General features: G+C 57.0%; 2 protein-coding genes across 2 annotated transcripts in view; one reads left to right on the top strand and one right to left on the bottom strand.

The window, feature by feature from the left end:
- The first annotated feature begins 478 nt into the window (after positions 1-478).
- DOCK6 (dedicator of cytokinesis 6) overlaps positions 479-26,834 on the top strand; it is a 42,162-nt gene continuing 15,806 nt past the window's right edge. Inside the window, exons 1-26 of the mRNA XM_079703882.1 lie at positions 479-586; positions 7,165-7,252; positions 7,855-8,030; positions 8,297-8,365; positions 8,615-8,744; positions 9,706-9,918; positions 11,214-11,299; positions 13,003-13,069; positions 13,175-13,324; positions 14,463-14,543; positions 14,659-14,812; positions 14,967-15,094; positions 15,227-15,320; positions 15,860-16,022; positions 19,044-19,161; positions 19,233-19,303; positions 19,527-19,665; positions 19,760-19,861; positions 20,555-20,641; positions 21,054-21,285; positions 21,536-21,697; positions 22,362-22,525; positions 23,195-23,299; positions 25,451-25,543; positions 25,788-25,883; positions 26,619-26,759. Coding sequence (XP_079560008.1) covers positions 543-586; positions 7,165-7,252; positions 7,855-8,030; positions 8,297-8,365; positions 8,615-8,744; positions 9,706-9,918; positions 11,214-11,299; positions 13,003-13,069; positions 13,175-13,324; positions 14,463-14,543; positions 14,659-14,812; positions 14,967-15,094; positions 15,227-15,320; positions 15,860-16,022; positions 19,044-19,161; positions 19,233-19,303; positions 19,527-19,665; positions 19,760-19,861; positions 20,555-20,641; positions 21,054-21,285; positions 21,536-21,697; positions 22,362-22,525; positions 23,195-23,299; positions 25,451-25,543; positions 25,788-25,883; positions 26,619-26,759 — 3,153 coding nt within the window. The 5' untranslated portion in view covers positions 479-542. The remainder of the gene's footprint in view (positions 587-7,164; positions 7,253-7,854; positions 8,031-8,296; positions 8,366-8,614; positions 8,745-9,705; positions 9,919-11,213; positions 11,300-13,002; positions 13,070-13,174; positions 13,325-14,462; positions 14,544-14,658; positions 14,813-14,966; positions 15,095-15,226; positions 15,321-15,859; positions 16,023-19,043; positions 19,162-19,232; positions 19,304-19,526; positions 19,666-19,759; positions 19,862-20,554; positions 20,642-21,053; positions 21,286-21,535; positions 21,698-22,361; positions 22,526-23,194; positions 23,300-25,450; positions 25,544-25,787; positions 25,884-26,618; positions 26,760-26,834) is intronic.
- On the bottom strand, positions 16,370-17,761 carry ANGPTL8 (angiopoietin like 8; the record flags this gene model as incomplete). Its single annotated transcript, XM_079703883.1, has 4 exons — positions 16,370-16,397; positions 16,479-16,588; positions 17,126-17,287; positions 17,465-17,761. The coding sequence occupies 4 exons, from the start codon at positions 17,759-17,761 to the stop codon at positions 16,370-16,372; spliced, it is 597 nt and encodes a 198-aa protein (XP_079560009.1).

The raw sequence follows: 26,834 nt of genomic DNA, 5'->3' as shown, positions 1-26,834 counted from the left end.
CACATCTCCTAGCGCTTCGGAGCCCAACTGGACTCCTCTGCCCTCACCCCAGATTGGGGCACATCCCATGGAGACCCCTAGGTAAGTGCCTGAACATCCCTGTGCCTCAGTTTACTCATCTGTAAAATGGCGGAAAGGATAGGTCCTCCCACATATCAGAACTACAGGGCCGTGCTTAATAAACGCTCGAGATTATCATTATTATGGTGATTATAGTGATTGCTAGCCAGAGGGCAGAAACAGCATCCCCCGGGAGGAAGTCCGAGGCCCCCAACCTCAGTCCCGTGTCCTCTCCTCCCCTGCCACCCTCAGTTTCCCCAGGCCAGCCTCGAGGGCGCAAAGGCGGCCGGGGGACCCGCGCCCCCTCCGGCCGGCAGGGGCAGCACGGAGCGGCCCGGGACACCCGGAAGGGCCCCGCCCCCGGCCCCGCCCAGCCCGGGCTGACCAGAACCGGGAGGCGGCGGTGGCGGCGGCGGCGGCCACGGCGGGGACGGTGCGCGCGGCTGCAGCGGCGGGGCCGGCGGCTGGACGCGCGGAGCGCCATGGCGGTAGCCGAGCGCCGCGCCTTCGCGCACAAGATCAACAGGTAGTGCGGCCGCCGGGCCCCCTCCCGGGCCGCCCCCACGTGTCCGAGCCCCGCCCCGGGGCGGCTCGGCCCTCCCCCGCCTGGGCACCCCCCATTCAAGCTCCTTCCGCCTTGGCCAGCTCCGGCCCGCTTCCTCCGGCCGGGGGCGCAGGCGTGGGGAGGTGGGGAGGGCGGGGGGGTTCCGGGCTGGGGGTCGCGGCAGGGCTGCGGGCGCGGTGGTGGTTGAGGTCCTCCCTTGGAACCGGTGGGACGCGTGGGGGCGTGCCCGGGGGGCCTTCCTGGAGGAGGCGGCGCGGGGAAAGCGCTGCCCGGCACCCTCCGCGCCTCCTACCCATCTCCTGGCCCCTCCCTCGGCCCCCAAGCTCCCCAAGCGTGGGAGTTGAGGGGCTCTTTCCGTCCCATCCTCTGGGCCTGGTGTGGGGCAGGGACGCATCAGGCGCCGAGATTTGGGAACAGGGATGGTGCTCCTGGCGGCCTTTGAACCCCCTCGGGAAGTTTCCCGTGATCTTCTCCCCGCGAGGGTCCCGTGCCCAGCTGTCTGGGGGGCAGGGGACAGCTGTGAATGTCCCCCCGCCCCCAGCCCTGCTTCAGGCTCTCCCAGCACCGGCTGGACGCGCTGGAGATGGATGGTGATTGAATGGAAGGAGTGGGGGCGGGGGACAGAACCAGCTGGTGGGCAGACAGGGGGAGGGGACAGGCGCCAGGCGCCGGGGGATCCATTTCCGTGGCCACTGGAGATTGTAAGAGATTGGCCAGGGAGGGGGATGTCAGACTCTCTGGGGCTGAAGAGCCTTTCACCCATTCGGGTCTTTACCTCCAATAGTGGGTTCAGAATCTGCTGGGGCGGGAGGTGTTTCTCTCGCAGCGGGACAGGGGTGGAGTGGGGTGGGGTGGGCAGGGACCTCCCCTGATCACCCCCAGGTGAAAGAGTCAGCCCTGCCCTGACGGAGACACAAGAAAAGATCCCACCCTTGGGGGCAGATACAGTGGGGGAGGCAGAGGAGAAGTAGGATAAAGTAGATTATATGTTAGTGCTAAGTGGTATCAGGACACACAAGGCAGAGAAGGGAGATGGGGAATGTGAGGACTATTTTAGATCTGGGAGGCGGGTCAGGAAGGCCTGGAGGAGAAGGTGGCACTTAAACAAAGATCTGATGGAGGTGAGGGAGGGGTCCATGCCCAGACATGGAGGAAGAGCAGTCCAAACACAGGGAAGGGCAAGTGCAAAGGCCCAGGGGCAGGAGCAGATGTTCACAGAGCATCTGAGGAAGCCAGTCAGGCTGGAGCAGAGTGAGGAGGGGGGCAGTGGGAGCAGGTTGTACAGGGCTTGTGGGTTGTGGAGAGGAGTTTAACTTTTACCCTGAGTGAGGTGGGGGCCATGAAGAGTTCGGAACAGAGGAGGGACATTGTGACCTGGTGTCTGGGGCATAGTGGTTGGGCAGTTTTTATGTTCTGTTATCTCTGTGTCTCTGAATTGTTCCTCTCTCTTGGACCTTTGGTGTTTCTGAGCTTGGGGAGGTTATTGCTGTCTGTTTTTTTGCCTCTCAGTCCCTATGTCCTTGGGTCCTGGCGTCCACTCAAGTGAGAGAGAGAGGCCCTGGGTTTCGCCCTGGGAAATGGATACTCTATAGAGTTCAGGGTCAGAAAAGCAGAGAAAGATCCTGGGGCCCCAGTGAACCACAAGCAAATGGCTCAAGTCTTCCAGCCACCCTCTGACAAGGTCTCCTGAGCAGACTAGTGGGCACCCAGGTATCTACATGCGCAGACCTAGGCCTATATTCATCTGCTTGTTCATTCAATTATTCATTCCACAAATGCCATATTAATCTGAATATTAGACAGTCCCCCAGTTTCCTAATGAACAGGTCCATTTAAAACAAAGATTTGGGGGGACAACTTAAAAATACAAACTCGGGAATTCCCTGGTGGTCCAGTGGTTAGGACTCGGTGCTTTCACTGCAGGGGCCCGGGTTCAGTCCCTGGTCAGGGAACTGAGATCCTGCAAGCCGCGAGGCATGGCCAAAAGGAACAACAACAAACAAACTGTTATGAATGTACACAACATGCACAAATATTGTATGCAACATAATGTTCTTTTTTTTTTTTTGACTTGTACTCTTTAAAATAAAGTCTAATCTGGAATGGTGATAACGACCAGCACTTTTTTTTTTTTTTTTTGGCTGTGTGGCTTGGCTTGGCTTGCGGGATCTTACTTCCCCGACCAGGGATCAAACCCATAACCCCTGCAGTGGAAGCCTGGAGTCCTAACCACTGGACCGCCAGGAAATTCCCATGACCAGCACTTCTAATGTGCTTATCGCATGCTGGTCCCCATCTGAGATGTCACTAACTGTCACCAGAGCCCGTTGACATCGGTATAACTATTGAAATCAAAACCCAAAGTGGTTAGGTCACTCTCAAGGGTCTCTCGGGGGGGAAGTGAGCCCAAGAGTGTGTGGCTCCAGAGTTGAGAACAGTCTTGGAAACCGTGCCTCTTCCTGCCCTCTCCTATCCGCAAGGATGTCCATTCATTCTTCCCAGGCTTCTGAGAGCGGTGTCTTTATTTTGCCCCTCAGTTGTCTGATGTGGGGCAGTTTGCATTTCTCATTTAAAGAAATGATTTGTTGGAGGGGTGGAAGCACAAGACATACATTGATGAAATTCCAAAAGTACCTGTGGGATTTCAAGGAAATATCTTCCTCCAACTCCTGTCCCCAAATATATTTGCAGACGTGAGCTTATGCATAGGTGATTATTTTTTACCTTTAAAAAAATTGTAACAGATGACATGTATACAGAAAAATGCTAAGTTTAAGGAGTAATCATGAAACAAATGCCAGGGGAAAAGTCACTTGGATCAAGACGGGCTGTCTTGGGAATTCCCTGGCTGTCCAGTGGTTAGGACTCTGTGCTTCCACTGCATGGGGCACAGGTTCAATCCCTGGTCGGGGAACTAAGATCCTGCATGCTGTGTGATGCCGCCAAAAAAAAAAAAAAAGACGGGGGCCGTCTCTACCTTCCCAAGCCTCCCCACTCCAGCAGGCCCCCCTCAAGGTGATCTGCACTTGATTCTGCCCCTCAGGGAACGGCCATGCTGGTGGCAGCTACTATTTCTTCCTCACTTACGTTATGGTTTTTCCATCCAAGTTGGCTTCCTATCTGCAGTGGGTTGGCTTTGTCTGTTTAGAACATCTCATAAATGGAACCACACGGGATGTCAAGTCCTATATGGCAGCGTAATGTCGGCAGCATCTGTGCTGCCGCCTGTAGTCTGGCTCATCCTTTTTCATTGCTGCATACTATTCCCCCTGCTTCTTGTGCGTTCTCCATCTTTGGTCAAGGAACTTGTGAGTTGTTTCCCTTTGAGGCTGTCATGATCAGAGCTGCCATGAACATTCTCGGCCATATATTTCCTCCTGAGTATCTATGCCTCAGAGTGGAATTGCTGGATTGGCATATTTTCAACTCTGCCTGTAAATTTACAGATGGTTTTCCAAAGGGGTTCCCCCAGCAGCAGATGAGGGTTCCCATTGCTCCGCATCCTTGCTGGCACTCATATTATTTGCCTTTAAATTTTTCTGTCAGTCCAGGAGGGGTAGAGTGGGATATGAGGAGGAATCTCTCTGTGGTTTTATATTTTCTTCCCTCACTTTTTGCAGAAGTGGGAACACAGCATCAAGGCTTAAGCCATTCTTGTTTCTGGTTTTGTCATCCTCCTCCCCTGTGAGGGTAGTCCTCTGGTAATCTGGCCAGCCCTGGGGGGAGGTACACAGTCTCACATGAATTCCCCATGCTGCCACTGCTTCACGTTTCCCCTCTGAGCATCTCTTTAGTATCACATAGGGTTGTGGAGTTTTCACCTTAGAAGGATTTATCTCACCAATAGCTATAACCCACCACCCGATCTTTGCAGTTTCCCTCATTGAATGCCGAGATTCCTTCCTGAGAAAACCCACTAAATTCAGCTCAGCATTTTGCCTCCCTTTTTGAAATGTGGTCCACGGGAACATCTGAAGCAGATCTGATGTGGGAGTGAGAAAGAGAGAGGGGTTGGCGATGACTCCCAGGTGTGGGTCCCGAGCATCCAAGAGAGTAGTTAATTGAGCACTTACTGTGTGCCAGGCCCTACACTCAGAACAGCTCAATAAGTCATGGGTACTGTCCCAAGCCCAGAGGTCCAGAGAAAAGATGTCATTCACCCCTGCTCACCCAGCTCCAAGTGCAGAGCTCTGTGACTCAGTAAACTGGCCCCCGTGGCGACACCGTTGTGGACCCAGCCTTCTCCCACTCTGGGGGCCTCACTCTAAGGCCCGTGGCAAAATGAAGCTGGAGGCTCAGCCCTCCCCACCCCCCTCCCTGCTCTGGGGCAGCAGCTGCAGAACAGCTGGGACCAGGGCACAGACAGGTTCCCTGATACAGCATCTTTCGTAAATCACCCCCAATCCTCCTCTGTGTGCCCATGCTTCCAGAGGAAGTGGCCTGGACTTGGGGAATTTGAGGACAAATCCCTAATTTTTCCTCCCCCCACGCATCGCCTGGCTTGCGGGATCTTAGTTCCCCAGCCAGGGACTGAAGCTGTGCCCTCAGCAGTGAAAGCACGGAGTCCTAACCACTGGACCACCAGGGAATTCCACAAATCCCTGATTTTTAACATTCTTTGAATTTCCTACAAGCTTCTCTTCCCTTCCCCGCTTCCCCACACCCCTGTCCAATAGAAGCAAGACTCTGAGACAGTTGACAGAGAAAAGAAATAGAATCCAGAGACAGAGAAGGAATGAGGCTGGGGTCTCAAATTGGAGGCTGCACGTAGGATCAGGGTCGTGGCCAAGTTTTGTTTGACCCACACGGATTTGAATTCGGAGGCTCACAGACAGGGCTGAAGCTCCTAATTATCCCCACTCCACACCTGTCTTTCCTGGGCCCACCTCACACATCCATTGCATTGGACGCTTGTGGGCCACATTTGCAATCCTCAACATAGCGCTTTATGGGGCACAACTTTTTATTTTTATTTTTTTAAATGTTTATTTATTTATTTATTTGGCTGCTCTGGATCTTAGTTGCAGCATGTAGGGTCTTTAGTTGCGGCATGTGGGATCTAGTTCCCTGACCAGGGATCGAACCCGGGCCCCCTGCATTGGGAGCACGGAGTCTTAGCCACTGCACCACCAGGGAAGTCCCAGGGGCACAACTTTTTATTAAGAAAATGTCCAAGCATAAGAGAAAAGAGGGAAGCAGGAGCGATTGAGGCCTGAACCCCTCGGCCGTTTCCTTGCCTTCCTGATTTTAAGAGAAACTGAGGCCCAGAAAGGTTGTTCCACCTGTCCAAAGCCACACAGCTAAAAGATAAGGGGCTTCCCCCAACTTACAGTAGATTTACGCAAGTTGGACCAAGAGGGAGATTGGAAGGGATTCACTCATTCCATCAAAAAAACATTTATTGATGGGAATTCCCTGGCTGTCCAGTGGTTAGGTCTTGGTGCTTTCACTGCCGTAGGCTGGAGTGTGATCCCTGGTCGAGGAACTAAAATTCCACAAGCCATGTGGCGCAGCCCAAAAAAAAGAAAAAAAATTATTGAGCATCTACTATGTGTGGGATCCAGTGCTGGGGCCTCCACAGGGACAACACAGTCCTAGTCCTGTTTTCACAGAGACCCCAGGGAGCAGGGATTTCCAGGCCCAGAGAACAGAGCCCAGCCTCTGAGCCTTTGCACTCGCTGTTCCCTCTGCCTGGCACACTCTTCCCCCAGATAACTGCATGGCTCCCTCTCCTTCCAAGCTCAGCTGAAGGAATCAAGAGCTTGGGGAATCCCTGCCCCTGTAGGGTTTGTTCGAAATTCCCGTGCTGGCCCCCTCCGCTGTGGGTCTTGCCCCTTCACCCTCATCCTCTGGGACCCTGAAGGTCAGCGTAGATGCAGGCGGCCCATGAAGGCCACGGCACTGACCTTGGTGGCTGGGTTGTGCTCTCTGAGAGTCATGCTGGCCTCTTACACACAGTCAGCCTCAGTCTCAGACTCCCTGAGAAGGTGGGTGTGTGGCAGGCCCACTGAATGCCAGGCCCCCTGCTCAGATCCACTGGTCTGTGAGAGCAGGGCAGCTACAGGTGGATAAACTGAGGTTCAGAGGCAGAAATGACTTGTCCGGCAAGGGTGGAACGGTTCTCACATTCCTGATGAGGGGCAGGGGCCAGGGTGGGCAGAGGTCCTCCAGATGAGGAAGTGGAGGCCTCTCTCCAGACCTGGAAGCCAGTCCTGGTGGGTCAGGACTCAGACCCCGGGGGCCTGGGGGAAGAAGGAAGCACAGGAGTCAGTGGCCCTCAGGCCCTGCCCAGCAGCAGCCCTCTATCTGTGCTTGCAGGAGGAAAGGGGACAATGTATCTGCCACAGCCTTGGGGCCCACACGCTGAGATCTGTGGATCCTGAAGCCTGGGTTCTCTTGGCCTGGGGCCTGATTTTTTTTCTTTCCATAGCCTGGATTTTCCTCTCATGGAATGAATTTGTCGGCTCTGAAGCCCCGGTTCCCAGGGCCCCGCTGCCCAAGTTCTCCTGCCCCCAACTACCCCCTTCCTGTCCCCACAGGACAGTGGCTGCTGAGGTGCGGAAGCAGGTGTCCCGGGAACGCAGTGGCTCTCCCCACTCCAGCAGGCGCTGCAGCAGCTCCCTGGGGGTGAGTGTTTGGGAACCCCCCCTCCCCCACCCCCGCTGCTGTGGGGAGCCTGAGACTGGGAGGGACCCAGCTGTGGCAGGGGAGGGGGTCCCTGTCCTGGCCCAGCACTGTCCCCGTTCCTGTCCCCAGTGAGCATGAGTGGGAGGGTGGTGGACCCCCCTCTCTGCAGGGAGCAGCCCTGTGGGTGGTCGGGGGTGGGGGAGAAGTTCAGCCTGCTGTGGCCTGCACCTCCTGCTGCCCGGACCACCCAGCTGGGGATGGTGGGGAGGGCGGTCTGGGGGATGGGCGGTGCTTCTGGCTGCTGTGGGGAGGGGTGGGGCTCTCTCTCGCCCCAGGGCCTGAGGAGTTGTCTCTTTCTTTGCTGCAGTCCACAAACCTTTCCTTCCACCATGAGTTTCCTGCCCCTCCAGGCACAGGGTGTGATTTCCTGCCTGGAAAGAGGGTCAGGGCCGGCCAAGCTGGGGTGGAGGTGGAGTGGCTGAGATCACTGTCCTCCAGGGCCCCTCCAGCTCCAACACCCTCCACGGCTCCCACCGCCCTCTTGTTTGTTCAAGGCCAGCCCAAGTCCACACTCACCCTCCAGCCCCTTTGCTCCAACTCAGGTCCCACTGACTGAAGTCATTGAGCCCCTGGACTTTGAGGACGTGCTCCTGAGCCGGCCGCCAGATGCAGAGCCGGGGCCACTCCGGGACCTGGTCGAGTTTCCAGCTGATGACCTGGAGCTGCTGCTGCAGCCCCGGGAATGCCGCACCACGGAGCCTGGGATCCCCGAGGATGGGTGGGTTCAGCCCCACACCCCCCCTGTCTGTAACTCCACCTACCTCTGTGCCCCCCATGAATACCCCCTTTCCCACCAAGCTCCCAACAGCCCTGAGTTCAACTCTTGGCTCCACTGTGTGACCTTGGGCAAGTCCCCTTCCCTCTCTGAGCCTCTACCTCTGCATCTCTGAAACAGACAGAAGGACAGGCCCCACTTCACAGGCCACTGGAAAGATTAACACTGGGCCCTGCCTCTGTTTATTACCCTGATTGTATTTTGTGCAGAAAGCTGGATGCCCAGGTGAGGGCTGCCGTGGAGATGTACACGGAGGACTGGATCATCGCCCACAGGAGGTGGGTCTGGCTCGGGGAAACCTCAGGGTAGAGAGGCCAGGTCTGAGCCCAGAAGAGCCCATTGTCTGCTGCCCGTCCTCCTATTTATCCACACACCGTCCCTTTAAGGGTAGCCAGACTTCTCCGGCAGAGCGCAGGGAGGGTGGATGGCCTTGCAGGCATCACCTGGACCTTGGAGGTGTGTCAGCACATCCGGGAGCCCTGGGGAGCCCTCATTCCTGATACCCACCAAGCCCCGCCTCCTCCTAGGTACCAGCACCTGAGTGCAGCATACAGCCCCATCACCATAGAGACGCAGCGAGAGAGGCAGAAGGGCCTCACCCGCCAGGTCTTCGAGCAGGACGCTTCTGGGGATGAGAGGTCCAGCCCGGACGACTCGGTGAGGGAGCCCTGGGCAGGGGTCACTATAAGCATATGTACACGCATGGGCTGCGGCCCCAGCTCTCAAATGCATATGATGGGAAATGACCCAAACAGCCTTGAACCCAAAAGGAAATGTATCAGCCCTGTAAGTGAAAAGTTAAGGGTAACAATTATAAGCATTTATTAAGGGCTTAGTGTGTACTAAATGTTTTATACTTGTCCTTATCTTTCATCCTGTGAGACTGGGCAACACCCATTTTACAGATAAAGACACTGAGGGGAGTTCCCTAGTGGTCTAGTGGTTAGGATTCGGAGCTTTCACTGCTATGGCCTGGGTTCAATCTCTGGTTGAGTCTTGAGCCTGTATTTTGTCAACCAATATTTATTGAGTGTCTACTTTTACCAATAATAATCATGTCAAGAATTACTGTTATTGTTTCCTTGTTACTATTTATAAATGTAGATGGGGAAACTGAGGCCCTTAGAGTTGGGGTCAGAGACCCAGGGTCACAGAGCTGAGCTGGGATTTGAACCAAGGTAGTCTGCTTCTGACCATAGCTGAGTCTGGGAGGTCAGGCAGGGTCCTGGGCCATTGACAGCCCCAGTGAGAACTCTCCCTCCCCTGGCAACAGTGAGCAGAGTCCCAGGGAAGGCTCTCATTGGCCCAACCCAGGCATATCCTGACCTTGGAACCAATCCCTGGGGCTGGTACCTATTTTGTTCTGATTGGCCAGACAAGGGTCATGTGATACCCAGACTGGGAAGTAACCTCCCCACAATAGTAAAGGAGGGGGCTTCCCCAGACAGAAGGTTCTAGAAAGAAAGCAGAGCCCTCAGGTGACCCTTGTAGTGGTGACCCCAGCCCCTGGCCCTCAGCTTCCCCATCTATAGGTTGGGCATGAGGACAGTCTCACCTGAGTAGGATGGAGATGCATTCAGCTGGCGCTCAGCGCTTGCCCATTCTCTACTGCTGGCAGGATGACCCCCGGCACTCCTCAGGCTCCCCAGACGACACTCCACGAAGCAGTGGTGCCTCTGGCATCTTCGACCTGAGGAACTTGGCAGCCGACTCATTGCTGCCCTCACTGCTGGAGCGTGTGGCCCCGGAGGACGTGGACCGGCGCAATGAGGCCCTGCGGCGGCAGCACCGGCCCCGTGCCCTGCTCACCCTCTACCCGGCGCCCGACGAGGTGGGTGCCCACTAACCTGCACAGGCCCTGAGGTCAATACACATCCAACTGACATGTATCACAGTATATGATCCCAGCAAGATTTCCTGGGTGCCTACTGTATACCTGCAACGTATACTTTAAAATTCAATGGCTTCTGTTGGGTACCTACTATATACCCCTATATTTTTCCACCCAGCATTTATTGAGCACCTACTATATACTGCTATATTTACTCAACCAATATTTATTGTATGCCTACTGTATAGTCTTTTCTTTAATCAAACAGCATATAATCAACCAATATTTATTGGGTACCTACTGTGTACCCCATTTTTTATTTGATGACTTATTATATATACCCCTATATCCATTCAGCATTTATTGGGCACCTACTGTGTACCCTATATTTTTATTCAATGACCTTTATTTATTATACATACCCTTACATTTATCCACCCAGCATTTATTGGGCATTTACCGTATATTCATATTTATTCAGTCAATGTTAACTGTATGACTACTGTATAGTCTTTTATTTAATTAAACAGCATTTGAGCAACTAATATTTATTGAGCACCTACCATGTGTACCTATATTTATCCAACTAACTTTTATTAGGTACCTAGTATATACATATGTGTTTTAATTCAGCCATTTATTGAGTGCTTGCTGTATACCCCAATATTTTATTCAACTAGTACTTATTGGGTGTCTAGTACATGTCTCTATATATGTCCAGTCAGCATTAATCAAATACTTTCTGTATATGTCCATGTTTATTCAACCACTTTTTAGTAGGTACCTACTACATACCTCTGTGTTTATCCAACCAAGATGTTTGAGTGCCAGTTATATAGCAGGCACTGGGGATACAGCCACGAACAAGATAGAGCCAGTCTTTGCTCTCTGAGTTCACAGCCTGGTGGAGGAGAGATACCAGGAAATGACAACCCAGAATAGTGCCATGATGAGGTGTGTGTCATTGTCCCTCACATGGCCCTCAATGTCCCAGCCATGTGGCCCATTGCAACAGGGCCTGTTGAGCATCTGGAACATCAAGTGCCTCTGAGTGAGGGAAGGCTTCCTGGAGGAAGTGCCAGCTAAGGTGCGACCTGACGATGAGCATGTATCGGCCAGACAAGGAGGAAGGGAGAAAAAGGGCATTCCAGGTAGCGGGAACAGCATGTGCAAAGACTCAGAGGCAGGGGACTGAAAGAAGTTTAGTCAGGCTGCGTGTAGAGCTGGTCTCAGGCCACACATTCCAAGCCCTTCCTGGAGGACGTGTTCCCAGCTGCCCCTTCGGCTCTTGGCAGGATGAGGCCGTGGAACGCTGCAGCCGCCCGGAGCCACCCCGAGAGCACTTCGGACAGAGGATCCTGGTCAAGTGTCTGTCGCTTAAGTGAGTGTGCTGACCCGTCCCTCCCTTCAGACATGGGAGGGCACCATGTGGCTTATGGTGTGGCACACACTCGGTGCTCACTACTCGAGCCATGCCATTACCGTGTGCAGCCCTGAGACCTATGAGGACGCCCGTGGGCTCTCAGGCTGGAAAATAAGACTCCCTTTTTCATTATTCAAAACCGCCAATCCTAAGCTCCAGTTGTGTGTCAGGCTCAGTTCTCAGCCCTCCATGTGTATTAACACTGACCTTCACCACAACATGCGATGTGGGTGCAGGTGGGAAACCGAGGCACAGGGTGGAAAGGTCATTGTGTCCAAGATCACGAGTTGTGAGGCCAGAGTCTGGCCCTCGCCCAGTCTGCTGCTAGGACCCAGGCTAGAGGGGGCGCTGGTGACCCTGGGCCTGGCTTCCAGCTGCCCAAGGCCCCCTCCACATCGCCCCCTGGGAGCAGCCAGCGTTCGTGGGAATGGAGCTGAACAGGATGTGGCCTTGGACCTGAGCCCGGTCCTGCCCCTCCCCCACTCTCAGTTCCTGCCTGGATGGGGGCAGGAAAGGGAGGTCCCATCTGGCCTGAGGCCCGGGTGGGCCTCCTGCCTCAAGCACATGGACTGGGAACTGGCTCTCTGAGTTCATCCAGTCATTCAACAAACACTCATTGAGCGTCTACTGTATGCAAGGCCGTGTAACTGGGATGACCACATAGGGCTCTCTAGGTGGGGGATACAGCACAAACAGAGGCCAGGAGATGTCTGGAGAGAGGAAAATTGAGGCCAAGAAGTGGGCGGGATGGGGCCACGCAGGGCAGTGAGGAGCCTCAAATTTTAAGTTGTTGTTTTTTTTATTCTTACTACCTTTTTAAAAAATATATTTATTTATTTATTTGGCTGCATCGGGTCTTAGTTGCGGCATGTGGGATCTTCTTTGCAGCATGCAGGATCTTCGTTGCGGCATGCGGGATCTTTCGTTGCGGCGCACGGGTTATTAGTTGTGGCTCACAGGTTCTAAGTTGTGGCACGCAGGCTCTCTAATGGTGGCGCGGGCTCAGTAGTCGCGGCGCGTGGGCTTAGTTGCCCCGCGGCATGTGGGATCTTAGTTCCCCGACCGGGGATTGAACCCACGTCCCCTGCATTGGAAGGTGGATTCTTAACCACTGGACCACCAGGGTAGTCCCAAATTTTAAGTTTTAAGATGTTTCCTTAGGAGGCACGTGGATGATGAGTAGAAATGAGCACGGCAGAGTAAGACTGGGAGGCGGTTATGGGGGCTGTTTAGGCGATCGAAGATGGGACTCAGCCCAGGATGGCAGAAGCCATAGAAGACACCTCGGAGGGGAGGCAGGGAGGCCCGGGAGTCGAGAATTTCAGGATGGGACTGGGGGAGGATTGATGTGCCAAAAGCTGCCTCCATGCTAACTGAACAAGGGCCATGGTTTCAGCAGGAGGGACTCTGTGAGTTACTTACTGAGGGAGGAAGGCGGGGGGAGGTGGGGAATCTCTTGGTGCCTTAGTTTCCCCTTTGGCAAAATGGGACAGGTCTTTCCTACAAGCCCTTAAATGGTGCTTCTCTGTGACCCAGTGGGAAACAGATGCCCCCTGCCCCCACAAGGCACCAAGGCTGGGCTGGACCTCAAGAGGGAGTGGGGTGTATGGAGGAGGGAGTGTCAAGGTCATCCTCTGCCAGAGAACCCCTGTTTACTGCAGGTTCGAGATAGAAATCGAGCCCATCTTTGGCATCTTGGCCCTGTACGACGTGCGGGAGAAAAAGAAGGTAGGAACCCCTTTCTTCCCTTTCCTGCCAGTCCTCTTCCTCCTCCTCGCTGCAGGGTAGTGGGCTCCCTGGAAGTGGTGGCCCAGCTGCCTCATGTGCCCCCAGATCTCGGAGAACTTCTACTTTGACCTGAACTCAGACTCCATGAAGGGGCTACTGCGGGCCCATGGCACCCATCCTGCCATCTCCACCCTGGCCCGCTCTGCCATCTTCTCCGTGACCTATCCCTCGCCCGACATCTTCTTGGTCATCAAGGTACCCACTGGGGCTGGCAAGGGGGTGATAATGGTGAAGACTGCAGGCGAGGTCCCCACTCTCATGAAAGAAGACAGACATGTCACTAAGAAGGGTGATCAGGGCTGTCATGGGGGAAGTACAGGCAGCTGGGTGAGAGCCCAGAGGAAGCTTCTGACCCAACCCAGGCGGGGAGAAATCATCAAGGGCTTCCTTGGAGAGGTTACAGCTCAGCCGACACCCATGAGTGGGCAGCCTGGGGAGAAATGGCATCCCAGCACATGTGGGTGGATGTTTAAAATTTTTTTTAGTTGAGAGTTTTTCAGTTTATTAAAGGAAGAAAGACCTAGTTGGCACATTCGTTTGGGATTTTCTTTTTCCAGGAGTGAGTTCAAATTTCCTTCCCCAAAACCTTCAATTAGGTTATGCTAATGACATTAATTGAACACCTTAAGGCAGGCACTGCTCCCAGTCGGTTAGGCTTCACAGGGATTTTAGTCTTTGGTCCTCACAGCAGCCCCGGGAGGTGGGAGTTGCCATGGGACCCGTTTTACAGTTGGGGAAACTGAGGCACAGAACTGGTAAGGAATGTGCTCAAGGTCCCATAGCCCCTGAGTGGTCAGGATTGGAGTCCAGGCTCAGAGCCATGCTTGATGTAGACTCTGTTTATACTAACAAAGAAAGATGTAAATGTGGGGGTAAAAATGGAGTCTTGGGTTTGGGGCCGGGTTTATGTTTTGTTTTTTTTGCGGTACGCGGGCCTCTCACTGTTGTGGCCTCTCCTGTTGCGGAGCTCAGGCTCCGGATGCACAGGCCCAGCGGCCATGGCTCACGGGCCCAGCCGCTCTGCGGCATGTGGGATCTTCCCGGACTGGGGCACGAACCCGTGTCCCCTGCATCGGCAGGCGGACTCTCAACCACTGCGCCACCAGGGAAGCCCTGGGGCCAGGTTTAAAAGGTGGGGAGGGTGTAGCTGGTTGCCCAGGCTGAGAGCTAGCACTCAATCCCAAGGACAGTGGGAGCCATGGTCGGTGTTGGAACGAGAGCCCTAGCTGGATGGAACGGAATGTATGGGAGGCTGTGAGGGTCAGCGAAGTTGGGTGTGGCTTGGGGAGGTTGCAGTCCCAGCAGTGCCTCACTGGCCTTGCCTGCCCCTCAGCTGGAGAAGGTGCTGCAGCAGGGGGACATCAGCGAGTGCTGTGAGCCCTACATGGTGATGAAGGAGGTGGACACAGCCAAGGTAAGCGTGGGAAGCTGGTCCAGGTGGTGAAGGGGTCCCCAGGCAGGGCAGATCCTGGATTCAGAGGGCCTGGGGCACTGAGCTTGTGGGGTGTGTTTGCGGCGTCTCCCCACAGAACAAAGAGAAGCTAGAGAAGCTGCGCCTGGCGGCTGAGCAGTTCTGCACCCGTCTGGGCCGCTACCGCATGCCCTTCGCCTGGACGGCGGTGCACCTGGCCAACATTGTGAGCAGCGCGGGCCAGTCGGACCGGGACTCGGACTCGGAGGGCGGTGAGGAGGCGGGGCCGACGGGCCAGGGGCGGAGCTACCGGGGAAGGGGAGGGGCGCCCTCTGCTGGCCGGACTTGGTACCAGACCTGAGTCCGCACCGTCTCTGCTCTTCCCTGCCTCTCTCTCTCTCTCATTACTGTCACTCTCTCCCCTAGAGCGCCGACCCACCTGGACTGACCGCCGCCGTCGGGGGCCCCAGGACCGGACGAGTAGCGGGGACGACGCCTGCAGCTTCTCCGGCTTCCGCCCAGCCACGCTAACTGTCACCAACTTCTTTAAGCAGGTGCCGTGGCTCGGGGGGCTGGGGGCTAAGGGAGGGACGCCCAGGGGCAGCCCCCATTACTCCGCTGTGGCTGCCCGCGCCCCGGGGACCCCAAGCCCCTCGGCCCTGGTTCACCAGGGTGGGTCCCTGCAGGAAGCTGAGCGGCTCAGTGACGAGGACCTCTTCAAGTTCCTGGCCGACATGCGGCGCCCGACATCCCTGCTGCGGCGCCTGCGGCCCGTGACCGGTGCGTGGTTCGCGCCCTAGACGAGACGTGTTACTCATACAGTCACTCAGCAAACCCACACTGAGCACGTACTGTGCCAGGTCCTGGGGACCATGATAGGCAAAGCCCCGACTTCACGGGTGGACCTTCTAATGGGGCCTAGAGATGAGAAACAATCTCCCCACTTGGAGAGTCAACGAATAAGAATAAGACAGGACTTCCCTGTGGTGGTCCAGTGGCTAAGAATCCACGCTTCCACTACAGGGGGCACGGGTTCGATCCCTGGTTGGGGAACATCCCGCATGCCATGGGGTGCGGCCAAAAACAAAAGAATAAATAAGACAGATAGATAGTGGGTCACACGGGGAATGTGGTGGGCAGAGCTGATCAAATAATGAGGGCAAGACCTGGGAGTTGAGGGCATCTTTCAGCCTTAGCACCTGAAGGATAGAGCCACCAGAGGATGTTGTGGGAGGGTCAGAGCCCTGATCCGAAGCCCAGAGAGGTAGGGCCCGTCTCGAGGCTCCCAGGCAGGTGCAAACTGGCTACCCCCTCCCCAGCCCAGCTCAAGATTGACATCTCCCCAGCCCCTGAGAACCCCCACTTCTGCCTCTCCCCGGAGCTGCTTCATGTCAAGCCCTACCCAGACCCCAGGGGTCGGCCCACCAAGGAGATCCTGGAGTTCCCCGCCCGTGAGGTCTACGCCCCCCACACCAGCTACAGGTACAGCCTCTGGGGCAGCCGGGCACTTGAATGGGGGCATTCAGGCATCGTGCAAAGTGAGATGCCCTTTCCCTGACACTCACAGACACTGGCCTGAGATGCCACTGCTCTGCTTTAATGGGGGATGGATAGGACTGAAGGGGCGTGTCCTTCCTCCACCCCTCCTCGACGGTCCATGTCCTCTGCCTGTGTCCCTGCCTGCTTCCGTCTCTGCTCCATGGCCGGAAATGGGGCCCAGCGCCCTGGCCGACCTCAGCAGACAGGCAGCTCCTCCCTGTGCAGGGGCCGCATGGGGCATGGCAGCATCCCTCGGTGCATGACTGGTCCTCAGTTCCACCCGGACAGTCTCAGGCTGGGAGCGCCGCCGTGTGGAGTCTGGGAGGGAGGTGAGGCTCAGCCAAGGCGCAGGGGTCCCCATCCCGCTGCCTGGCACGCCCAACCCCCCACCAGGCACACCTCTCATGAATCTCTCTCAGCCGCTGCTGCTGTGCCATCATCTCCTGCCTCTGTCGCTGCACGTGGCCCATGAGGGCCCACATGATGTGGCTCTGCTTGTCTGCATGGGCCTGCGGGGTCAGGACAGAAACCTCAGCTGGGAGCCTCCTCACCTCCTGTCCCTCGACCCCACCCAGACCCCCCTGCTCCCCACTGCATCTGTGTGACCCAGCAAGTCACTGCCACTCCTTGGCCTCAACTTCCCCTCCTGTAAAATGGGGATGAAACAGGGGTCCCTTTGTGGAGTTGTTAAGAGCATGATGTGGACTTTTAGAGGGCATAAAACAGTGCTGGATACGTCATGGGCACTTAAGAAATTCTCTAAATAGTATGCATTTATTGAGTAACTCCCATGTGCCCCACCCCATGCTGAGGATTTTATCTGCACTGAGTCCCTGGCTCTGCTTTGAGACATCAGTTGTTGCCCTTATTTGCAAATAGGGAAGCTGAGGCATGGGAAGGGACATGGGTTTTGCCCAGAGACACACAGAGTAGAGGCCAGGGTACTGGAAGGCTGACCTTTGGGGGGTCTCTGGGACAAAAGGTTCGGAAATGAGGTCTGGTTGTGAATCAGGGTCTTGACTCCCCCAGGGCTGGGAACCCCTTACCTTTAAGACCTCAAATTCTTGGCGGGCATGGCCCAGCCAAGCGCCTCTCAGCTGGACTTCCATCCGCTTCATTTTCTTCCGCAGCACCTGCTGTCCTTTGGCCACTTCCCCCAGCGCCTGGGCTGTGGCTTCTGCCTGCAGCTTGAGACCATCCTCTTCCATCTGATCAATAGTGGATGTTAGTAGGATGACCTACTGGGACTGGCCTGATTTTAACACTGGAAGTCCTGTATTCCAGGAACCCCTTCAGTCCTGGGAAAACCTGACAGTTGGTCACCCTAGGCATAACTCTCCCATAGACTCCTGTCCACCCCGCAACACCCCAACTGCAGCGTCTACCTGCATCTCCAGTAGGCTCGCACGTAGCTCCTGGGCTGCATCCTGGCCCTGGCTGACCTCCTGCCCCAGGAGCCCCAGTGCCTGGCCATAGAGGTTCAGGCTGTGCCCAGCCTCTGTCAGCTGTGCCTCCGTGGCCCTGTACACGCTGTTGAGAGCCTGGCTCAGCTGCAGGGCTCCGTGAAAGAGCAGGGTCAGTTCCTCCTGCTGTGCCAGCTCCGAGCCGCTCATGGGGGCCACCGGGGCAGGCTGGGCCGCCATTGCCAGGGCGCACAGCAGACACAGCACGAGCATGGGCATGACTGGGGGGCTGGGGGTGTGGCCACAGCAACACTGCTGCTGCCTTTTATGCCTTAACACCCCCCTTAACCTCAGGTCAATCGTTAACTGGCCAGCCGGGTGCCCCGTGTTGTGCAAGGGCCAGGCGAATGTCCAGGCGGGCCACGCTGGCATCACGCTGGCTGGGGCTCGGGGCCGGGGGTGGGGGTGAGGACACTGGGAGAGAACAGGCTCAGGCCCCGCTGGGAGACTATGGCTCCTAGCCTCAGTTTCCCCTCCTGTGGATAGGCATGACAACAATAATGGCAATAACAGTGAGGCTTTTATGAGCTCCAGTGGTTTGCCCAGAGCTGTCCCACTGCTGTTATAGTAGCTGGTCTCATAACCTTCCCACGAGCCTGTGATGCTGGAGTTTTTGTTGGTCTGGTTAAGAGCTAAGGGAGCAGATACAGATGGTGGAGACTCTCCCAAGGCCACACAGCCTGACTCCAGGACCTCCACGTATCCTGGCTCAATGCTAACTGCCATTTGTCTCCCTGGATGACTGTGGGCAAGTGCCTCTTTCCCTGTGAAATGGAGTGTGATGGGAGTCCCTGCCCACAGGCTGCTGGTGAGAAATAAATGAGTCATTTCACGTCGGGTGCTTAGAACAGAGCCCAACACACCCAGAGCCAGTTGGTGCCACATTAGTGTTTGGTGCAATTATTGACATTTTTTGTAATTTAGCATCATTGGTATTACAAAGGCTCAGCTGGGAGGCTTGATGCCCCCATTAGACAGATAGGCAAACTGAGGCCCAGGGGGCAGTTAGGGCTTGAATGGAGTTACCCTGGGGGAGGGAGACAGAACCCTGACCCCAGCCCAGCCCTTGCCTTCAACTCCAGCCTTGGTTTTCCCACCTGAGAGACACGCCATATAATTCTAGTGGCCTCTCCTGGGGGAAGGGGTGGTCAGGCTCCTGAGCTGGGTGATGGGCAGGTCAGCCTGCACGGGGCTCAGGCCTGGTGCTGGTTGCCTGGGCTACCTTCTCGGAAGCCTGGCCCTCAGCGCCCATCTGTCCCCTGCCTTCTGCCTCACTGTGTACCCTCAGTACCCCCGAAGTCCCTCTTGTGTTCCCACCCTCTGCCACACCGTTCCCCCGCCTGTGCTCTGAGGGTGCCCGTCTGTCCTCCTTTCTCTGCCAGTCACATCTCCCGCCTGGTGCCCATACGTGTCCCTGACCCGGCTATCAGTGCCCCAGTGGTGCGGCCACTGTCCCCCGGCTCTCTGTCCCTCTGACGTGGACATGCCCCTGCCCCCGCAGGAACCTGCTGTACGTGTACCCGCACAGCCTCAACTTCAGCAGCCGCCAGGGCTCCGTGCGCAACCTCACTGTGCGAGTGCAGTACATGGCGGGCGAGGACCCCAGCCAGGCCCTGCCGGTCAGTGGCTGGGCCCAGGGGGAGGCGGGCGGGGTGTCCCCCGCCGGCCCCTCATACCCCTGCTCCCCCAGGTCATCTTTGGCAAGTCCAGCTGCAGTGAATTCACCCGCGAGGCCTTCACACCGGTGGTCTACCATAACAAGTATGTGGGGTCGGGGTGGGGGGACTGATGGGGGTCCAGTGGGGCAGGAAGGGGGGCCAGGGTCGGGGGAGGGGTGCCATCTCCTGGAGTGCTAATGCGGGAACCCGAGGCAGAGAGCAGGGACGGTGGGGCCCAGCAGCACTGGGGGAACATGTGGCAGACGGGGTGGGGCAGGCAAGGGGGAGCCCAGCCCCCAGCAGAACCCCCAGCCCGGCCCTGCCAGGTCCCCTGAATTCTACGAGGAGTTTAAGCTGCGTCTTCCGGCCTGCGTGACCGAGAACCACCACCTGCTCTTCACGTTCTACCACGTCAGCTGCCAGCCCCGGCCAGGCACGGCCCTGGAGACTCCTGTGGGCTTTACTGTGAGCTCCCCTCCACCACTGCCAGCCCGCACCCCCATGCCCAGCCCTCCTGCCCCCTGTCGGGCCCCATACCTGACCCCCAGCCTCTCCCCAGTGGATCCCACTGCTGCAGCATGGCCGCCTGAGGACCGGCCCCTTCTGCCTCCCTGTGTCCGTGGATCAGCCCCCGCCCAGCTACTCCGTGCTCACACCGGACGTACGTGCTCTGGACTCCCTGCTAACTAGCACCCTGTCCCCCATCAGTGCTCCCGAGTCCCCCATTCGTGCCCTGCTTTCCTTCCCACCAACACCCCTGGGAGCCTTGTCCTCCACTAGGGCCCCCAGGGCCCCTGCCTGCCTCGTCACACCCACCCCCATTATAATCCTGTGTGACCTGCCGCCCCCATGCGTGTCCCTCCCTGTCCCCGACTAGCCCTGCCTCGTTACTGCCCCCTCCCCTGCCTCTGCACTCACTGTTCCATAGTGAGATTCCACTACCTCTCTGCTGCAGCCCCCCACTTGCAGCCCCGCTTGCCTCCCTAATCACTGTCCCTAGAGCACCCCCTCCCCATGCGAATGTTCTGTCACCCTCCCACATAGCCTTTAATTTGCACCCCGGGGACCTCGAGTCCTCCCATCATGCTATTTCCTGTTCATTCCCTCCAATAACGGTCACCCTGGGTCTCCATTCTCCCGTGAGCATCCCAGGCTTCCGGCTTGCCCGGTGGACCCCCGCAGCGCTCCCCTCCATCTGCCCCCATCTCTGGGCTGGGCGGGGCCCAGGGGCAGGGTGCCCAGTGGCTTCCCTAGGCGGGGCTGTGCTCAGGCCACAGTGTCGCAATGGCTGAGGCTGGTGGCCTGAGCGGTGGGCAGGGCCGACCGGTGCCCACTTGGTGTGTCCCTCCCGCAGGTGGCGCTGCCGGGCATGCGCTGGGTGGATGGCCACAAGGGTGTGTTCAGCGTAGAACTCACGGCTGTGTCCTCTGTGCACCCCCAGGTAGGGGGTGGGGCCAGAGCCCAGGAGTCCGGCCCTGGGGTTGGGCAACAGTTACCGCTGACCAGGGAGGCCTGGCTTCGGGCCATTGGACATGACTTTGGTCAGTGGGGCCAGGCTCCAGGGAAGCTGCTGACTCAGGTGGGGGCGGCCGTGCCAGTGGCCATGCTAGCTGGAGCTTTGGCCTTTGCATGGTCTCTCCTCCCCCCACCCCATTTGTCCCTTGCTATTTCTGTGATCACTCCCCATCTTTTCCTTTTCTTGAGCTACCGTCTTGTCCCTTTTCTCATATATTTTCCATTCACTGATCCCCAGCCTCGGTGTCCCAGCCTACTCAGCCTCGCACTCGATCCCCTGGGCCCTTTCTGGACTGGGGGCCCTGGCTTCACCCTGCTCACCCCTGGTCCCCCACCAGGACCCTTACCTGGACAAATTCTTCACCCTGGTGCACGTCCTGGAGGAAGGGGCCTTTCCATTCCGGCTCAAGGATGCCGTGCTGAGCGAGAGCACCGTGGAACAGGAGCTGCGGGCCAGCCTGGTGGCCCTGCGACTCGCCAGCCCTGAACCCCTTGTCGCCTTCTCCCACCACGTACTGGACAAGCTCGTACGCCTGGTCGTGCGGCCCCCGATCATCGGCGGCCAGATTGGTGCGTGGGCACAGCCTCATACCTTAGTTTCCCCATCTGGAGAATGGGCCTTGGGTCCCCTGGTCCTGGGTGACCTCCCATAGCCCATTTATCTCTCTGGTCTCAGTTTTCCAATCTGAAAAATGGCCCCTCAGTCCCCTAGTCCCCTGACTTTTTGATGGCCACGTGAGCCCCTTGGACCCTGAAGTCTCTTCCCTGGGGAAGTAGGAAGCCCTGGGACCTGGAACTTGACCTCTCTTCTGCCCGGCAGTAAACCTGGGTCGTGTAGCCTTTGAAGCAATGGCTCATGTCGTCAGCCTCGTCCACCGGAGCCTGGAGGCTGCCCAGGACGCCCGTGGTCACTGCCCACTGCTGGCTGCCTATGTCTACTATGCCTTCCGACTGCCTGGCACGGAGCCCAACCTCCCAGGCGGTGAGTGTTGGTGGGAGACCCTGGGGCACAGGAAATACCTGGGAGCAGAGCATCCCAAGCAAAGGGAAGGGCATGTGCAAAGGTCCTGAGGCAGCACAGGCTTTGGTTGGTTTGGGCAATTTACAGGAGAGAGAGAGAACTTTTTGCCCCAACCCCAGGGGTATGGTCTTTGTAAACTTGACTGACATGTGATTCAGCCAGTCAGCAAGCAGGGACTCAAGCAGAGCTGTCTGGGTTTAAATCTCAGTTCTGCCTATAAGCTCTGTGACTCTGGGCCAGTGACTTTACCTCTCTGGGCCTGTTTTCCCATCTATAAAACGATGATAATAATAGTGCCTCTCACAGGGGTGCAAGTAGTAGTCAATGGCATAGTCATCCATGCAAAATGCTTAGCACACTGAGCGCTCAATAAAGTTGGATTTTTTTTCATTTGCTAAATAATTACCAATAAGCACTAAGACTTACAACGTGCCAGGCACTGTTCTCAGTGTTTATCATTCTCCCCAAAATTGCTATGAGGCAGAGCCATAATCACACCCATTTTACAGGTGAAGAGCCTAGAGGTTCAGAGAAAGTGACTTCGCCAAGGGCAGCTGACTGGGAAGGGGCAGGGGGTCATGAGGGCAGGTGGGCAGGGGGCTGAGCATATTCCTTCTATCATCAGGGGCCCCTCTAGTGATGTTGCAGCCTGCCACGCTGGCCCGTGGCCCTGGCCGCCCCGCAAGCCTCTACCTGGCCCGGTCTAAGAGCATCAGCAGCAGCAACCCTGACCTGGCCGTGGCCCCTGGCTCCGTGGATGACGAGGTCTCCCGCATCCTGGCCAGCAAGGTAGGGCAAGGAGCCCCTGCTCTCTCCAGCCTCAGTGGTCATGGCTGCCAGGTGGGCAGGTGAAAGATCTCAGTATTGACAGAGGATAGGAAAGACAGCCAACAGCATGGATGAAGACTTGACCCTGGGTTATTCCCTGACGGTCCAGTGGTTAGGACTCCAAGCTCTCACTGCCAAGGGTGCGGGTTCAATCCCTGGTCAGGGAACTAAGATCCTGCAAGCCACGCAGCCTGGCCAGAAAAAAATAGACTTGACCCTGGACATTAGGGTTGGACTCTGGCTGTCACAGTTTGGGAGCCGTGACTCGGACTCTTAGGCTGACCCAAGGACGGGTGACTGGATCTTGAAAAAAGAGCACCATGTACATAGTGCAGTGGTGCATTTCCACGTGTACCCTATGCATGTACGTACATGGGGCACGTATATGCACGCACCCCACGCACATGGGAACGCAGGTGCATGTACTCATGCATTCCATGCGCAGACGTATGCGGGAGGCATATATGTATGCACCACACGCGCATTTGCACACACACACATATTCCAGGGTTGCGTGTGGGTGTCCACGTGGGTACATGTGTGGCCCAGGACAGTGAGCACGCTTGGTGTTTCACGCTGGTTTCCCTGCCCTCTGCCCATAGATGCTACCACTTATCCGTGTATCTCCAGGGTATCGACCGCTCACACTCCTGGGTGAATTCTGCTTATGCTCCAGGAGGCAGCAAGGCGGTGCTGCGACGGGCACCCCCTTATTGTGGGGCCGACCCCAGACAGGTGCCCTCCCTGCCTGCCCCTGCACGTGTGTCAGCCCACCTCAGCATGAGCTCCTCCCACCTTCCTGGCTGGGGCCGACTAACCTAGGGGGGCTGCCTGGAGGAGGCAGTGGACCCCCTCCTGCCTTTGTTTGGGGCTGTGGAGTGGATGTTGTAGGCAGCACAGGGTCATCTTAACCAGCCTTTTGCTGCCCCACAGACCACAGCCTCAGGCAGAGACAGAAGGGGCAGGGTGGTATGCAAATAGCATGCAAATGATATGTACATTCAGCCACTCTAACCTCACTGTCCCGCATGGCCTGTTTCTCTCCCTTTAATGCACTCTGTTCGGGAGACTCTCAACTGTCCCCTTGACACAGCAGCCTGAATGATGCCCGGGGGATGGAACTGAACCTCTGGGCTCCCCCACCCCGTTTCAGGCAGAGCGACCCCTGTGGGCAGCTTCCTTTGCTTTGCCCCTTCCTGGGACCTGGTGTGGGGAGGGGCTTTGCCATCAGACCCTGGATCTGGATCAAGTCCTGGTTCTGCTATGGGCTCCCCCTGCGCCCCAGGTTCTGAATTTTCAGAAGTGAAGACTTTGCTCTTCAGTGAAGCAGTCCGAGCCTGGGAGGGAGTTAGGGCATCACAGGCAAGATTTTGTTGGGGAGATAGATCCTCAACCCAGCCTCATCCCTGAGTTACTGGCTAGTCGGGGAGATAGACACCCATCAAACAAACACATGAATATATAAGTGCAGGGGGTGAAAATACCTGAAAGGAAACGAACTGAAACAGGGCCACCAGCCTCCCTCTGGGTGGTCTGGGGAGCCTCTCCTGGGAGGTGACATTTTTGCTGGTACCTGAAGGGTAAGATAGAGCCAGCCAGTGAAGGGTGGGTGTTCCAGATGGAGGGAAAGGCATATACAGAGGTTGGAACCAAGCTCAGAGGCCCCTGGGCACCAAGGACTGGATTCCCTGCATACTTGGCCCCAGGCCATATTCCAGCTCTGTACCTGTCACCTAGGCAACCTGCACCGCATGGCAGCCAGGGAACTGTTCACAGCAGGAGCAGGGGGACTTTTGGACAGTCTTCTAAGATTTGCTGGGAGTCTGGGTTCATGGGCCTTTCCAGTCCCCACATGTTTTTCACAGGTCTCCCCACGAGTGCCCTCAGTTCTCTGGGGTGTCAGCTGGGCCTGGAAGAGCACATAGGAGGTGACAAGGTGGCAGGAGGGTAGGCATTCCAGGCAGGAGGTGGCAGTGAGGCTGGCCTTTGCAGTAGATGGCCCATCTGATGCGGGCTGAGGAGCCCAGGGCGTGTGGCTGGGACTATGGGAGCTGGGGGGCCCCCACGGCCAAGGCAAGGACCTGGGCAGTTTCCAGGGCTGGGCCAGCTCCATCACTGGGTCTCCTCTCCCTGTCAGCGGCCTCACCTGACCAACAAAGGAGGCGGGGAGAGTGGAGCTTGAGCACCTCATGCCCATTTCACAGATGGGGACACTGAGGCCTGGCAAGGCCCCAAGCAAAGCTGGAGCGGGTCCAGGCCTGGAAACTGGGGCTCTCTTGGCTGCTCCCACTGCCTCTCATCACCATCTCACCTCCTCTGTCCTTATGTTTCTTTTTCTTCTTTCTCCTCCTCCTTCCTCCCTTTAATCCCCTGTGTCTATACTCTGCACCCCTGTCTACACTCTTCCTCCTCCACCCTGGTGCCCTCCGCCTCCTCTGTCCATCCCTGGGCTCACGGACTCACTCACACTCTCCGCCCTCGTCCCCACTTGGCTCACCTCCTCTGACCACGTTCTCTTCTCCGTCTACACTGATTTTACCCTCCCCACCTCCACTCCTCCCATCTCTTTTCTCTTATCTTTGTCTGCTGGGTCCTGCTCCATCTGACGGGCTCCCGTCCACATTCTTGCCTGTTCTTTGCTTCTTGTCCTTTCCTTACCTGTGTCTTTGCTTCTTCTCGTCTCTTCCATCACATTCTTACCCTCTCCATCGGCTCCCACACCCTTCTGTCTTTATTAACACGGCTCTCTCCATCCACATCCCCGCTGTCTGTCCACATGGCCACGTCTTTCCTCCATCCATACCGACTGTCTCTCTCCCCCATCCGTACCGCCTGCACCCACTCTGACCCCCGTCGCCATCCCATCCCCTCGTCATCCCATCATAGGCCATCGACCGCAGCTCTAGCCGAACCTCTTCCTACCTCGAGGGCTCCTCCTCGACCCCACCAGCCACCCAGCTGAGACCCACTGTGCAGAAGGTAGTGGGAGGCAGGGGGTGGGTGACTCCATTTTGGGGTCCAGAGCTCCCTTGCCCTCGAGCCCAGCAGGGTCTGGAGAGCCCGGGGAAAGGGCACATTGACTCCTCCTGGCCCCTTTCCTCCTGCATGGCCTCTCGCTGCTCTAACCCCAAGCCCTCCAGCTGCATCCTCCCCTGTCACGGCTTCCAGACGGGGGTACGGGGTGGGCGCCTCTGCTCTCTGTGATCCCTGCCCCTGCCCCCAGCTGCTTCACGAGGAGCTGGCCCTGCAGTGGGTGGTCAGCGGCAGTGCCGTGCGCGAGGCTGTCCTGCAGCATGCCTGGTTCTTCTTCCAGCTCATGGTGAGATGCCCTCCTCCCCGCCCAAGAACAAGGGGCCCCCAGGGGAGACTCTCCTTGGGGAGAGAAGCCCCCTGAGAAATGGCCCCAAGAGACCCGCACGTAGAGAGAGATAAGAAATGCCTAAGGGACTCTCTCCCTGGAGAGGCCCCCTGAAAGTTACCTGAAACCACTTCCACAGTGAGAAGGATCCCCACTACCCACCTTCCCTATAAGACCATTGAGAGACCCCCAACTAGCAAGGAGGCCTCCCCTGCAAGAGAGAGAAGGAAACTATTGGGATCAGACTTGAGACACCCCCCGAACTCTTCAAGAGGTGCCTTGAACTATTCCTCCTGACTACAGCCATCCCCCCTCAATCTGGTGGGCCTTCAAGCCCCACCCTCCTACTTACAGTCAGACGTTGACTCCTGGAGACCTGCTCTAGCCCCACGCATACTCTCTCAGCCTCCCACCCCTCTGCCTAGCACCCACTCAAGGCCCTGCCCATGTCCTTCTCAAGCCCCGCCCACAACCTGCAAAGTCCCACCCACAGCTCTCGGCCCCTCCCCACAGCTATCAGGCCCCACTCTCACCCCATAACTACAGGGCTCAAGCCACATCCAGGACCCCTCATGCCCACCTTTAGCCCACTTCAAGCCACCACTCACAACCCCCCAATCTCTGCTCCCTTCTGGCAGGCCGCCTCCACCCACAGCCCCTCAAGACCCACCCCCCACCCTCTTGCCCCACCCCCAGGTGAAAAGCATGGCACTGCATCTGCTTCTGGGCCAGAAGCTGGACACACCCCGCAAGCTTCGCTTCCCTGGGCGCTTCCTGGATGACATTGCTGCCCTGGTGGGCTCTGTGGGCCTGGAGGTCATCACCCGCGTCCACAAGGTAAGGGGGAGGGGCCTCCATGGAGAGAGGGTGGGGCAGGGGTGCTTAGGGAGGACATAGAACCAACCACATGAG

This window comes from Hyperoodon ampullatus (assembly GCF_949752795.1).
Source record: "Hyperoodon ampullatus genome assembly, chromosome: 4".
NCBI classification, from domain to species: domain Eukaryota; kingdom Metazoa; phylum Chordata; class Mammalia; order Artiodactyla; family Ziphiidae; genus Hyperoodon; species Hyperoodon ampullatus.
This window is presented reverse-complemented; position numbering and strand designations above follow the sequence as displayed.